This window comes from Centroberyx gerrardi, chromosome 10 (genome assembly GCF_048128805.1).
Source record: "Centroberyx gerrardi isolate f3 chromosome 10, fCenGer3.hap1.cur.20231027, whole genome shotgun sequence".
Taxonomy (NCBI): Eukaryota; Metazoa; Chordata; class Actinopteri; order Beryciformes; family Berycidae; genus Centroberyx; species Centroberyx gerrardi.
Window position 1 is genome coordinate 11,771,655 of NC_136006.1, and position 15,026 is coordinate 11,786,680.

The 15,026-nt window shown below is 39.6% G+C and overlaps 1 protein-coding gene across 1 annotated transcript in view; it reads left to right on the forward strand.

Moving 5' to 3' along the window:
* Nucleotides 1-14,284, forward strand: part of LOC139911121 (polycystin-1-like protein 2) — a 35,133-nt gene extending 20,849 nt beyond the window's left edge. The window contains exons 22-40 of the mRNA XM_071898621.2: nucleotides 514-615; nucleotides 1,122-1,300; nucleotides 2,217-2,363; nucleotides 4,240-4,439; nucleotides 4,822-5,054; nucleotides 5,475-5,688; nucleotides 6,147-6,366; nucleotides 6,936-7,170; nucleotides 7,475-7,571; nucleotides 7,777-7,911; nucleotides 8,173-8,358; nucleotides 9,336-9,666; nucleotides 9,973-10,106; nucleotides 10,416-10,543; nucleotides 11,659-11,819; nucleotides 12,481-12,691; nucleotides 13,099-13,200; nucleotides 13,349-13,480; nucleotides 14,075-14,284. Coding sequence (XP_071754722.2) covers nucleotides 514-615; nucleotides 1,122-1,300; nucleotides 2,217-2,363; nucleotides 4,240-4,439; nucleotides 4,822-5,054; nucleotides 5,475-5,688; nucleotides 6,147-6,366; nucleotides 6,936-7,170; nucleotides 7,475-7,571; nucleotides 7,777-7,911; nucleotides 8,173-8,358; nucleotides 9,336-9,666; nucleotides 9,973-10,106; nucleotides 10,416-10,543; nucleotides 11,659-11,819; nucleotides 12,481-12,691; nucleotides 13,099-13,200; nucleotides 13,349-13,480; nucleotides 14,075-14,284 — 3,357 coding nt within the window. The remainder of the gene's footprint in view (nucleotides 1-513; nucleotides 616-1,121; nucleotides 1,301-2,216; nucleotides 2,364-4,239; nucleotides 4,440-4,821; nucleotides 5,055-5,474; nucleotides 5,689-6,146; nucleotides 6,367-6,935; nucleotides 7,171-7,474; nucleotides 7,572-7,776; nucleotides 7,912-8,172; nucleotides 8,359-9,335; nucleotides 9,667-9,972; nucleotides 10,107-10,415; nucleotides 10,544-11,658; nucleotides 11,820-12,480; nucleotides 12,692-13,098; nucleotides 13,201-13,348; nucleotides 13,481-14,074) is intronic.
* Nucleotides 14,285-15,026: the final 742 nt, after the last annotated feature.

A 15,026-nucleotide genomic window follows, 5' to 3' on the forward strand; every position in this document is an offset into this window, starting at 1 on the left:
CAGAGAGAAACAGGGGATCTCCTCCCCGTTCACAGCCCACTAGTCCATATTTCTCCCCCCCATCAACTTTATTCTGGTGGCACAAACAAGGTGAGGTTAAAGGGGAGCTGAAAAATTAAGAGACAAAAGTCCCTTGAGGTAAATCCATAACCAAATTAATCAATTTGTCTGATAGTAAAATGAGGTGCAACAACCCAGTGCAACGTGTGTGTAACATCAACATGCAGCACCATCATTTTAATTAATTGTTTTTCAGTACTCTAGCTACCATGCTGCCCTCAAGTGTTGTAGGAAATGTCCTAGTTACAGGTTGTGTTTGCACAAGAATGACAAGGTGGTAAATGGACTGGGAAAGGATTTTCTATTAAGCCCAAGTTGCCGAGATGTGAGCTTTAGGGGTCGTGCGTTATCTCTAGTAATAATTTGTTCTGGGTAGGTTGTCATGGGAATTTTTTTTTTTGTTTTTATCCCAGTCCACCCCTGCATTTCTCAGTGAGATTTTTCTTGTTCCAGGTGAAGGTGACGGTGCTGGAGGACAACGACCCCATGGATGAATACCGTTACATGTTGAGTATCAGCACCGGGCATCGGCGAGGGGCCTCCACCTCCTCTCAGGTCAATGCGTTGTCAATTCCTCCCTATACCAATCAGGATTATGCTCCTCATCATTTGTGTTACACAAATGGGAGGTCACCCCCTTTTGCTGTTCTTAAATCGCCCCTTGCTTAAATATTCTAAGTTTGTTTAGTTGCCTTTCCCTTTGTCTACTGTTTCCTCTTTAAGTTCAATTAAGTTTAGCTTATGTTAAGTTTTGTTTGAATGGCATTGTTTTCATCTACCCAAAGAAACCGAACAGTAAATGCTCCAGAGTTCAAATACATGGACGAGCATGCTTGGTGGTCAGTTTTTATGGGCATCCATGGTGGGCGTCGTTTAGAAAACCCTTGTTACTGAGCAGCCTTTGTCGGCATCCCCATGGATACCTTGAACCCCTACTTTTGGAGCCCTTTGTGTTCATTGTTTGTCAATTTTAGTTGTTAGTCACTCCCAATAAGAAGCATTGCTTTAATTTCAGTTCTGGGGAATGTAACATATACTGTACTATATTGTTTTGTTATTAGGTGATGATAACTCTGCTGGGTGTGGAGGGAGACAGTGAGCCACACCACCTGACAGATCCAGAGAAGTGTGTGTTTGAGAGAGGTGCGGTGGACGTGTTCCTACTGACCACACCCTTCTCCCTGGGAGACCTGCTGAGCATTAGGCTGTGGCACAACAGCTCAGGGGGGCATCCTGCCTGGTAGGGAAGGGACAAGCATGTTAGAGCCACTGGAAAAGGAAAATCACTTCAAATTTATGTTTTGTGATTTGTTCCTGATCAGAAACATATAAATCATGAAATTTATTTAAACTGAATCTGTATGGATTATAAAGAACATTGCGATGTACTGTATATACTGTAAGTGTATCCTGGCTACCAATCAATCTTTTTTGCACAAGCTGATTCATTTTTTTCTGTTTAAACTGCTTCAATCCCACCCACCTAAATCATATTTTGCGCTGTGCGGGGAAAGGCTGGCACTATTTTCCAGTACCATACCCAGTCAATTTCTGTTTGAATGAGTTGAGAAGGGAGAAACGGTAACTTTCCAATGGGCTCTTGACCTTACAGATGAACTGAATGCCATTGCTCATACTCCTTTTCAAGAGAGAAAAACTACTTAAAGTAGGATGCATTTGTCATTTCATGTGTCCTTGCAACAGAGTCACAAATAAAGAGTTTGTTGAGTGCAGAGGAAGACAGTGAGCCAGTGGGTTTAGGTTTAGAGGCAGTGAGTTAGAGACAGTAAGTTTAAGTTTAACGTAAGCTTAACAATTAAACTTTTATTTGATTTTTACTCTCCAATGTCTACAATGCAGTCCATCGGTTTCTTGATTGATGTCTTGACACAAACACTATGCCATAGAGAAGTACATCAAAACTACATGTGATGCACATTATGTATGCTTTTTTTTCTCTTGGTGCCGCCCTTAAGTCACTTCAGTGGAACCTCTTAAACACCTATATTAATTTATCAATTTATTAGCCTCTCTTATTGGTAACCATAACCGAGGATTACATTATTAGACACTATAAACAACGGTGACATTTGACAGAATGCAATTTGTGATTTGACAGTTATTGATTTTAACTTCTAAATTGAGTTTTCTCTCAGGTATGTGAACAAGGTCATGGTGCAGGATTTACAGACTGAGCAGAAATGGCATTTTCTTTGTAACTCCTGGCTTGCCATTGATGTTGGTGATTGCGCTCTCGATAAAGTTTTCCCTGTTGCCGCAGAGGTGGATTTGAAGAAGTTCCGGTAAGAGAAATTACAAAATTACACACACACACACACACACACACACACACACATACGCACACGTGTGATATAGGCTCAGCATGATCAGAGCCTGCTGTGTGGCATAGGGCAGTTTGCCTCAGGACAACAAAAGATCAATATTACAGAAAAGAGCAGGCTGTCCTTACTGGACCAAACAGTGGCTTTCTGTCTGAGTTTTCTGAATCTTTAACCTCGGTAGTAGTAAAACTTGGAAGAGTTGTAATTGTTAGTGGTCTTAATATTCATGTTGATGATGCTTCAATTAATTTTGCTATCAAATTTTTTGAATATCACTGAAACATTTAATTTAATCCAACATGTGTCTGATTAAATGCACAGCTGTGGTCACACACTTGATTTAGTTTTTGCCATTGGCTTAAATGTGAAAGCTCTCTGTTTTGACGGTATCTGTTTCTGATCACAGGTGTATTGGTTTTAATTCTTCTTTTAGAGATGATATTTTACAGCAAATCATCTGCTCCTGTATCTTTAATGGTCAATGCTATTAAATTTTCATTGGCCTTTGCCCAGTTAAATGAAACGGAACAAAGCATCTCTCTGCACACATGAATGATCTGGTTAGTGTCTTTAATAAACTGCACCCCTGAAAACCAGATCTTCTTAGTTAATCCATCTCCATGGCCTAATGACACAGCAGATGCCCAAACAGGAGCACAGAAAAGCTAAAAAGAAGAAGAAGAAAAACAAGATATAAATTGGTTACGATATTAAAGGAAAACCAGGTACCAAAAGGTGGTTAAAGATGCGAGAGCGGCATACTCCTCCAACCTGTTACCATAAAATTGTCATAAATCATGGGTACTTTTCAACGTAATAGACTCCGCTGTGTGTTATTGTAGCCTCCCCAGATAAATGTGAGGTGTTCTTGGTTTTCTTTACCAAAAACATAGACAAAATTACTGCTATAAGTTGTGATGGGTGTGGAATAAAATGTCTATTGCAGGTTTGAATGGGGAATTTAATACCAGCAGCAATGTGATGTCAGACTCCTGAAGTCTATTTTATCTATCATAAATATTTATTTGAACACTGGTACGTTCCCCTCTAGTCTTAAGCAACCCATCCTGATGAAACTGAGCATAGATGTCTCAACTCCTAACAACCATAGACCTATCTCTAAAGAGATGTTTCTAAAGGTTTAGAAAAAGTTATTCTCATGCAACTGTTATCTTTTTTTTAACAACATTTTTGAGAAATTTTAATCAGGTTTTAGGCCACTACATATGAGACCACTGAGACAGCCCTTCTCAAAGTGATGAATGACCTGAATTGTAACAGCAGATGCTCAGCTCTAATCTTTTTGGAACTTAGTGCAGCATCAGTGCAGCAGTATATCTGTCTCATCACTGAGTTGGATCAGATCCCACCTTTCACATAGAACCTACATTGTTATAATAGGGAATTCATCATCTTCCTCAGCAGATATCGCCTGTGGGGTCCCTCATGGACCACTTCCTTTTATCCCACTGCATGCTCCCACTTGGCAACATCATTCATAAGTATGACTGTCTCTTTCCATTGCCATGCAGACGATACCGTTATGCCTCCCGGTAAAACCTGGTGACCAAACTCAATTAACACTCTTAAGAATTATGGGGCACCAACTGGTACTCCTGTCAATCCTGTAAATCTTGCGCACAAAATTGATTTTGTGGCACAAAATGCATTTTTGTAATGCGAAATCTAAAAAGTTACAAATATTCATATAGTTATTTACATAGCAATATATTTTTTATTAAAGACATCATTAACTCGTTAAGATTCAAATAGGTTCGTTTGTTACAACAACTATCATCATTTTAGAGTGTCACCGTTTTCTGTGATTATTTTCCAGTAATTTGTTCTTCATGAAGACAACCAAGGATTTCAGCGACGGACACCTGTGGTTCTCTGTGATTAGTCGACCGCCCAGCAGCACCTTCACCTGTGTCCAGAGAGTGTCCTGCTGCTTCTCCCTGCTGCTCTGCACCATGCTGACCAGCATCATGTTCTGGGGCATCCCGACAGACCCGTCTGAGCAGACCATGGACCTGGGTACAGCACAGCACAGCATTATAGCACAGCACTTTGCTTTAAAGTAAAAACAGTGAAGTGCTATACATTACCGTACTTTGCTTTAAAGCAAAAAATGTATGATGTAATAATGTGCAAGATTTTCCTATAAATAAATGTCTGTCTTGCAGCTCTCTATCCCCGACTGATGTAACTCAATAGTGATTCAACCTATACCCAGTGCATGAAAGCTTTTGGGGGGAAGGGTCAGACATGATGGTGGTGACTTTTCTTTGACTGAAAATTACATAAGATTTGTTGATTTGTGGATGGTAATAGCATTTCAAAACTTTTGTGTGTGTACTATTTCACTCTGTCTCTCTCTCTTTTTGATCTCTCTCTCTCTCTCTCTGTCTGTCCTCAGGTCACTTTGAGTTTACCTGGCAGCAGTTCATGATTGGGGTTCAGAGTTCACTCATTATGTTTCCAGTGAATCTCTTCATTGTGAGTATCTTCAGAAACACTCGTCCTCGAGAGATGTCTTGTTTTAAACCCAAACCGGATGCGGAGCAGGAGAACACTTCTCAAACACCTCGCTCACAGACCGCTGCCTCCAACACGGACGTCAGTGGCATCACTTTAGACACTGTCATCAAGGTAAAGATAACCTGTGCCTTCATACTTTATGTTTTAAGGCAGTTATGTGCTAGGTGGCTATTTTGTGGTGGCTTTCAATAAGCACTTTCTGTTTCCATATTTTAGGGGCCACTCTTCACCCACTTAGAATACATTTTCTGAGCACTTTTACACCCATTTTTTTTTTTACAATAAACCCCTATTATCAAGACATTCTATGACATGTTCAAAATAGTGCATAATTCGTAATATGTAAATATCACAATTTTACATACATAATAGTGTCCACAACTATTAACTAATTATTTTAAATGTAAAAGTATTTATTTAACTTATAAGTAGAATAAGAGCATGAATAAATTATTAATGATTTTGCACTCGACTTCCTATAAATAGACCATGACATACATTATGATTACATTTGAGAATCTGCTCTCTCAGGATATCACAAGAATCGCCCATTCACTCTCTAAGACCGTGAAAAGCAACATCCCAGACACAGAGTCCGAGTTTGGGCCTGGACAAGTTGATATCAATGCTGTTCTTTCTGTGGTGGAGGACTTCATCAGACAGAATAACAAAATCGGTGACGCCACTGCCAACACCCACTCCAAAACACAGGGATCTCACAATCTCATTCAGACTCAACTACCAGGTGTGTTTTTCTACTGTGGATACTTTCACATTTTATTCAGTCTGGTCTTCATTATAGGCATTTGTCATAATGTGGGTAAATAGTTTACATTGTGTTGTGAGGTAAGGGCTCATTAGCTTGCAGCCAGTGGTACCCACTGATATTAATGAGGAATGACAGTTCTAAAAGACATTTTTTAGGCTAGCTGTAAGACAAATTTAAATACTTTTTATTTTGTGACAAGTACCTGCAAAGCAAAATAAAATAAAATTAAACATGTCAAAGTTTCCTGTCAGGAAAGCATGTTTTCTCTGTGGGTACATAAATGTGGAAAAAGAGAGGCTCAAAAACAGCTATGAGCATTGCATCTAATCACTAATACATCCTACACTTGTGCTAAAAATGGAGTTATCAGACAGTCAGCAGTTAACAAGTCAGAAAATATGTATTTCCAGAGAGCGGTGTTGGGTTGCATCCAGAGACGGCAGCGGAGGGCATTCAGAAGAAGAGCAACAAAGCCCAGTATCTGTACCGGCAGCTCTGTCACATTGACACAGAGTTGAGTCTCCTCGGCCCCTCTGGCTTCCCCACACCGGACAGCTACAGCCAGGCTGTGCAGCAAGTCCAGGACATGAAGGGTCTTTTGGAAGATCAGCTCTTTACATCCAGCTTTGGAAACCTGGACCAACAGTCGAAGAAGTACACTAATCATTAATTTAATCAAAAGTAAAATGAGGAGGAGGAGGAGGGAAATCACTTCATGTAGAAAGTAAGAAAATTAAGTGTAAGAAAGCTATGGAACACTTATCTCGGGCTTAATGCACACTTGTTTCGAGTCAGTATACTCTTCCTCAGGCAGCAATTGCAACTGCCAACGCAGTTGTTTGCTACATTAAGCCTGAATACATTTTCATACTTTCTGCATGAGGCTTCCCTCTCCCCGTTATTTTTCTTAGTACTTTGGCCAATTTGGGAGCCCTTCTATGTTTTCCAATCTTTTATCAGAAGTAGACATATGAGAATATAATACCACTCTTTAGATTATTATACCCATTTCTCTGAAGGAATATAGCTTTTAACTTGTATGTGAAACCTCAATGTACCTTGTACCTGTTCATGTCAGTTAAATGTTGTAGAGTTCAAAGTAGGACATTTTCATTGAAATCTAGAGGATTTCAGTTGAAGTGAAGTGGGGTAATGGTGCCTCAAAAAGCAACTTCAGAGCGGTATTTGAGGAAATGTCATTCATTTTTCACTCACAGGCCGAGTGCTGCAGAGAGCAGTGACAGTGACAGTAGTAAGAGGAGACAGGCGTGCTGTGAGGGGGGGCTGCCCTGGTGGTTTGTGTTCGTCGGCTGGCTGCTGGTGATCGCGACCAGCTGTGTGGCGGGATATTTCACAATGCTGTATGGGTTAAAATTCGGGAAGGAGCGCTCCATAAGCTGGTTGATATCCATGGTTGTCTCCTTCTTTCAGAGTCTCCTCGTCATTCAACCGCTGAAGGTGAGAGGAGAAGTACACATACCCTTTCCTTAATAAAGAACTGTATATTCTAACACAATACATAAATTCAGAATTTAATATCAAATCCCATCATGTGAAAGAAGTGTTACCTCATTCGTTGCTCAGTATTTCAAAAACATAAATGATTTTGTCATCTAAAAAAAAGTCTTAAAATAGCTTGATTTCATAATTCCATAACAATTTTAACTTTCTTGCCAGCCATCGTTTTTGCCGGATTTTCATTTTGGAATGAACCCCTGCAATATAGCCATGAAATCATTCACCTATGCATGTCTTATCACAGGTGCTATGTCTCGCAGTCTTCTTTGCTCTCGTACTAAAGAAAGTGGAAGAGGAGGACTATGAAAATCTGCAGTTTGTAAAAGCTGGCAGAAATCCAGGTAAAAGAAAAAAATCAATGGGACATGCTGGAGTAGAGAGTGTTACACCTAAGATATGATTTTCTTGGTTTCTAGCTTTGAGTTATCCATGTTCCGAAATGTTCATTTACAGTAATGAGCACTGTTGAGTGAACTGTCAAAGATCACTGAAATGACAAGAAAAGTCTGCTTTAAAAGTTTTCCTTAAGACCCTGTTGACCCACAGATGATCATAAGGTGGCACAGACAGTCAGAAGGGACAGCAGACTGTACCAGCCTCCTCCTCCTGCCGACATTGAGAGGATGAGGAGGAACAAGATAAAGGAACAGAAAGCCTTTGCCCTCATCTGGGAGATTTTGAGTAAGTAAAAACACTGATATATTTATCTTCCTGGTTGTGCATTTAATTCACTTTCAATTCGATCCATCTGGGACGTTGTTAATGAAAAGCTTAGTAAGGCATGTTAAGGAGAGGAAATAAAGAATGAATTCTCTATCAATGAATTGCAGTGTCCACTTACATTTTGTATTGACTGAACTTAAGTTGACTCCCAGTTGATCCCCTTCTATTGCAATGTACGGCAGGAGAGACATAAGTTGTATTGTATTGTGTTGTGTGCAGCCTACATGGGTTTCATGTGGATGTTGTTACTGTTGGCGTATGGCCAGAGAGACCCCAACGCTTTCTTCCTGAGTCGACACATTCGTCAGAGCTTCAGCAAAGGGATTTCAGACAGCATGAGTCTCAGAGACGTGTTCACCTGGGCAAACACTTCTCTGCTCAGTAACCTCTTTGGCGTTTATCCAGGTAAAAAACATCCTTCATGTATAAGTAAAAGAAATGGCCGGGCACCTGTGGTTTTATGGCAATTATTAAGACATTTGATAATTAGAAAATGTCAACAACATACCACAGGAAAGGCATCAATGCAGTCAAATCATGTGTTTTTAATAATCTTGATACTTGATTTGATTTGTGTCAGAGCAGGTCCACTTTTCTGTTTTTGTTGTGTTTGTGTTTGTTTCCATTGAACTTCAACCTGGTGTGCATGTTTCTCCATTTGCAAAAATTCTTCAGGCAAAAAGCTATTCAACAAAGGAAAATTATTCCATGAATGTCAGCTAAAAAGTGGCAAATGCAAATCATTTAAATCTCATTCCATCCTTAGCCTTTCCAATTTGCCGTCAGGAATTTGTTGTGCATTCATTCACCAGGGCAAGTAAATTGATACTGCTTCTAGAAAATGCTCATGTTTACAATTAGTGTCATATCTTGATTAAATATCCCGTGTCCTCTGCTTGGCACTCGCTGCTTGGTACAGTGCAGCTCTTGACTTAATGAACAGAGTTTTCAAGAAGATCCAGTGGTCACAGATTGTTAATCTCCTCTGCATTTTTAAACACACCCAGTATGCAACATGCATCCTGGAGAGAGCTTTTCTATAGAGTTCCCTTTATAAATTCAGACTTGTGTTTTATCATTGGGGAAATTCTGATAATTCTGATAAATCTTATTTTCCTCCATTTTCTTTCTCTTCCTGGCTGCCCACTTCCCTTGTCATTTTTATTGGATGCACAAGGGTTTCATCACATTGAAATCACAAAAACTTTGTTCATGTGCGGCACAAGCCATAATGAGTTTTACAATGCAGGGGTGTGAAAGCAGCTTTAGAGTCAAAACTGGGACCAAAACAGGAACAGACATAGAGCCAAAACCCAAAATTAATTAAAGCCAGCACTGCCTGAGAAAACCACAAGACAATCATTAAACATGCTGTGTTCCAGGATTTATCACAGATGGGAACTCCAAGCTAGTGGGTAACGCCCGTCTTCGTCAGGTGAGAGCACAGAAGAACTCCTGCCAGATTGCGGGCGCCATGCGCCAGTTCGTGCCAGACTGTCATGCTCCGTACTCATGGGAGCTGGAGGACATGGGCTCCTACGGCTCAGGCTGGAACCGCTCTGTGGGTGAGAATATCTCCCAGAGCCACTCCAGCCCCTGGAAGTACCAGACACAGGCTCAGCTCCGGGCTTACGCTATCTGGGGCAAAATGGTGCTCTACAGGGGAGGCGGCTTTGTAGTGGAACTCGGCCCAGATTCACAAAATGCCAGCAGGTACATTAGCGGTCAGAAATACATCAATACAACTCACTTGTGTGCCAGAAAGTAAAATATTACCGTTTTGTGAAATCCAAAGATTTGTTTGTTTTTCCTTTTTTAATTGAATTGCAAGTTTACATTATCCTCTATGCTCTAGTCCCACTCAATGTATTCTCGCAAAAATCGAATGGTAAAATCCGCCATTTTCTATTGCAAAAAAGCTGGTCTTTTGAAATGTAAGGTTTTAATCCAGGAGGCTACTGGTTAGAGGACAGAGGAAGCCTATAGTAAATGTATCCTTATGTATTTTTTTATTTACAGCGTCCTTGAGTATCTATTCAAGAACACCTGGTTTGATGCATACACAAGGGCAATCTTTATTGAATTCACCGTGTACAACGCCAATGTCAACCTCTTCTGCATCGTCACACTCTTGCTGGAGACCACAGCTGTAGGTAAGACTGAGTGGGACCACGATTACCGTTGAGTGCAGCTTTGTTAAAGATGTTTCTCTGTAGGGCTTCCACTGCATTTATGATTGTACAAAGACATGTTGTAACAACCTCTAGCTCTACATTTCGTAGCGCCCGAGAGACACTTTCTAATGCCAGATTTAATTTTCTCTAGTATTTATCAAGATTGCAATCACAGTCACTGAGTAGTCACTACACTGTCCCTTTTTATTCCTTCACAGTGATTTACATTAATGAGAAAGTACTAGCTGACATGTGTTTTATATAAAATTGTTCATGTGGATTATATAGGAGCATTCCAGTTCCGCAGTGAGCTGCAAAGTGTTCGTCTTTACCAATCCTCTGGTGGCCTTCACATCTTTGTTATGGCTGCTGAGGTCATCTACTTCCTCTTCATCCTCTACTACATGTTCCTCCAGGTAAACATTTACGTGACTACTTATCCTAGCAAGTAGCCACATATTGCGTATTTATTTCACCATAGTATATAACTGCTTATGTCACTCCAAACCCATGAATTGCTCAGTTTCCTTTTCACTAGTATTTGTTCGTTAACCACTTGACCATTTGAATTTAGCGAGGAGAAGAGACTGGCAGGTTTTTTTTTTTATAAATTTCCTCACTCCATTCCCCTGTTATTTGCTACAATGATTGGTCAGGAACAATCTAAACTATCATTGATCCAAGGGATGCTGATAATTTAAGGAAAAGTAGCTTCTATGACATCTGGCCTGACCCAATTCAAAATGGTATGTGTAGTTAATGAGCAAACATTGTGTACAAATGTACAAATATTTAGAGCCTTATGAATAATTTACAATGCCGTTACAGGCTTTTTAAAATACTGCATTTAACAAAAAATACAGCCAATGTTGAGATTTATACAGAAAGAAGGGACACAGTTTACAGCTTTGTATCAAATTCTAACCTGTAGCGTATTCAATCAATCAGGGGAAATCCTTCTGTAACAATGAATCAGCAGGGTATCTGTGAAGTCAGATTATATCTTCAGATCTAACACTTGATTTTTTATCTCTGTGCATCTCTTTGAAGTTCACCTTTCAGTTTGCTGTTTATGGAGATCAAACAGTATGGAGATCAAACAATCTCATAATGACCCAAAAACAAATGTCACACGAAAATACATTGTAGAGCACATTGCAAATAATAAATGCAGAGCAATTTGCCCTCTACCCACCATTTGACATTTTTTTAAAATGTGATTTGTAAATATGTAAAAATATTTGGGAATCAATGCTTTTCCATTTTCATTAATATGTCATGATTTATAAAAAAAAATAATAATAACCATATTAACCATATTCACAGTCCTAAAACTTATTTGTGAATTAGCTAGTGTGCTTTTTTGGGTGTAAAGACCTTATGTTCACCCTTAACACATTTGTCCAAGATGGTTTAATTTTCACACGAATGCAGGGTGACGCACATGGGACCACTTTCATGTTATGCTCACAAATCGGCTCCTGTAGCATGAGCTATTATGCCAGTCTTGCCTCATTTCTTCTCCTGACAGGGCAAACTGATGAAGCAGCAGAGGTGGGCTTACTTCAGGAGCGTGTGGAACCTTCTGGAGCTGACCATCATCCTGCTCAGCTGGAGCGCCATGGCTGTCTTCATCAAACGAGCCGTGCTCGGGAACCGAGATATGGCCTACTACCACAACCACAAACACCAGTGAGGATCCTTAGTGTTTGTGCTTGACTGACACATATTATACCCAAATACTTATACTTTCCTTTTAGTAAACCGCTTGCTTCCACGACAGCACTTACTGTCAGACTACCCAGCTACTGAATGGCTCCCCAATCATACATCAGCACCTTATGTCAACTGACAATGCAGCTAGATGATAGTCTTTTTAATGCATCGGTCACTTTACCCTATCATCGTACCAGATCTCTTATTATACCTCAAAGGTGATCGGCTACTTGGGCTTTATTCTTGTACTTTTTGGGGTTTTTAAGTGTTACGTCCATGGATGTATGCACTTTTTATTTATGGGGTGCGGTGGGAGGGGGTCATGTGTTTTTGTATATTTTATATATGTGTCTTCCTTGTTGTTAATGTTGTTCTGTTATGAGCAAACTGAGACAAAGTTGGCAATTAAGTATTGAATCTTGAATCTAGTATGTACAACATGAAAAAATGAAAACAAGCGTCAAGCCAATACTTCCCAAAGTGTAGAAGTTCAGCGGGCTTTATAGGTGGATAGGTGTTTGCTTTGTAATGCTCTTGCTTTGCTCATATTTTATTAATTATTGCATTTTATAGCGTTCTTTGGTGGTACTCTATTATCTCCTATTTTTGAAAGCTCACATCTTTGCTTTATATGTAGATTTGCCAGTTTCCATGACACAGCCTCAGCGGACTTAGTGCTACAGTATCTGATCGCCTTCCTGGTTCTGCTGGCCACGGTCAAACTGTGGCACCTGTTCAGGCTGAACTCCAAGCTGAACATCATCACAGCCACGCTGCAGCGGGCCTGGGCCGACATGTCGGGCTTCCTGGTGATCATGTTGATCATGTTTCTGGCTTATTCCATCACTGTGAGGATCTTGCTGTTTTATTTGTTCTCTTGCCTCAGAAGAGTGTAAACTTTTCTTTCATGTCTTTCCTTTGTGTTTTCATCTACAACCTCAAGAGAATGAATCAGTTTCTCTCATGTTTTTAACGTGTGTGTGTGTATGGGGGGGTTATTATGCAGTCTGTACAAGGTGCGGGAAGTAAATTGTCTTTTCAATTATTATATTCATACGCTTCAATCATCTAATTAAACTCATCATCAGATTTAGTCTATGGGTAATTACGGTAATGTATGAATTAAAGTTATTAAATAATAATGAGCTTCCTAGAGTCCAGTACTTCAGAAATTACCAACTAATTTCAAACTGAAAGCTAAGATAATCAGAAATTATTTTTCAATTATCCATATGCTCATATATTCTTTCTCTAGTGTAACCTGTTGTATGGCTGGAAGATGTCCTCCTACAAGACTCTCATGGATTCTGTCCTCAACATGATTAACTTGCAAGTGGGCATCTTTAACTATGAGGAGGTCAGTGAGATTCTTACCGACTGAGAGGGTAAATATTACTCTAACATATATCCCTGTTTATGAATCAGTGGTTCTTTTTTTGCACTTCTGATGTGGTCGATATTCACTTAAATGGAAACTGATGCTTCCATGACTCCCTGTCTACCAGGTGCTGAACTACAACCTGGTGCTCAGTGCGCTCCTCATTGGTTCCTGTATTGTGTTTATGACCTTTGTGGTGCTTAATCTCTTCATCTCAGTCATCCTCATGGCATTCAGCCACGAGCAAATGTATCACAAGGTATTTATTTATTTATTTATTTTATCACTGATCATCGTTATAAGCAACTAATCACATATTGTTATGCCAAAATCTTTTCTCTGCATTATTTTAATATGATTGTTATATTATAATGTGTATGTGCTGTAAACTGCTTTGGCAATAATGTCAATCTTTTTGACAGTTATGCCAGTAAAGCATGTTTGAATTGAATTAGAGTTGAATCACTGAACCTTTACACAGTTGAGATGCGTTATGCTCAACTGAATCACACTCATATTTTTAAAGGGATGTCCGTCTTTCATGCTGCCTCAAAGAAAAACATATCAGCAGATATATCAGAGATCAGTTATTTTTTATTTTTATCATCATTATTGATGTACAACCTAATAACCCTGTATCTGTCAAGCACTATAGTATGTCATAACTCCCACCATCAATTAAAGCAGCCAAGTGTCAAAATAGCTCTTCACGTGCTTAGCAGTATGTGCATTACATATAGTGTTAAAAGCCTACGCATTAAATTGTGCAACCCTCTCTCCACTTCTCACTCTGCACTGTATGCCATAACTCTGATATAAAAATAGCTCTTGTTGTCTGTCCCCTCTCACCCAGCCGTCAGAAGAGGAAGAGATCGTAGACCTGATGCTGAACAAGCTCTGCCGTCTTTTTGGGATCAGATTGAAGGAGACAAAAGACAGCTCCGGTCCTGAGGCGAATGACAGCGCTGACTTGGGCCTTAATAATGGCAAAACAATCCTCAACAATTCTTCAATTGAGCCAAACATTTTTCAGACATCTGACAACTCAGATGTCAACTCCTAGCAGCATAGCTTTATTTTCGTCTGCTTCATATATGAATTTTGAAAGCCACTACTAATTTCTCCCAATAGGTAAATATATTTTTTGCTTGCTCCCTGCTTTGAGGGAGGTCAGAGCAGCAGCAGTGTGGTGCTGTGTGAATATATTATGATCAATAATTCTCACTTACAGAATCAAAACACAGATTGTTGGTGTGGAAAGATGTGTGTTTTTTTTCTGGCACTTTTCGCCTTTATTAAACAGTTGAAAGTGGAGAGAGACAGGAAGGACTGTGAGAAAGAGTTGGATGACAAGGGGGAGGATGTGTTTTGTGTTTTTAATGGAGAGACATTCATCTGTGACTGTTACTATGGCTCCACAGCTTCAGTGAGTTAACACCTCGGCTTTCATTGTTTGAGCAAACAAACTCAACAGGGAAATCAAATTACACGTCATTCTGATTCCAAATCACCATGGCAATTTTCATTCTATTGGAAAGTTTATTTGATAATTCACTCACAGATGAACCTGCACATAAATATACCTTTCATAATTGGAAATGCATGTGGTTTTGATTTGGGCACTAATCAGCTTGTCATTATCCATATTCCTATATTTATGTTATAAGTTGTGACTCATAGTTTGTTATTTTTTCTTTCAACCACAAAGCAAAATGCACTCAGCAGTATGGATTCAAAGTGCCTTTCATCTCACCTTGTAAAGCAAAAGCATCTTGTATCTCACCATCATGTATCCCACCTTGAAA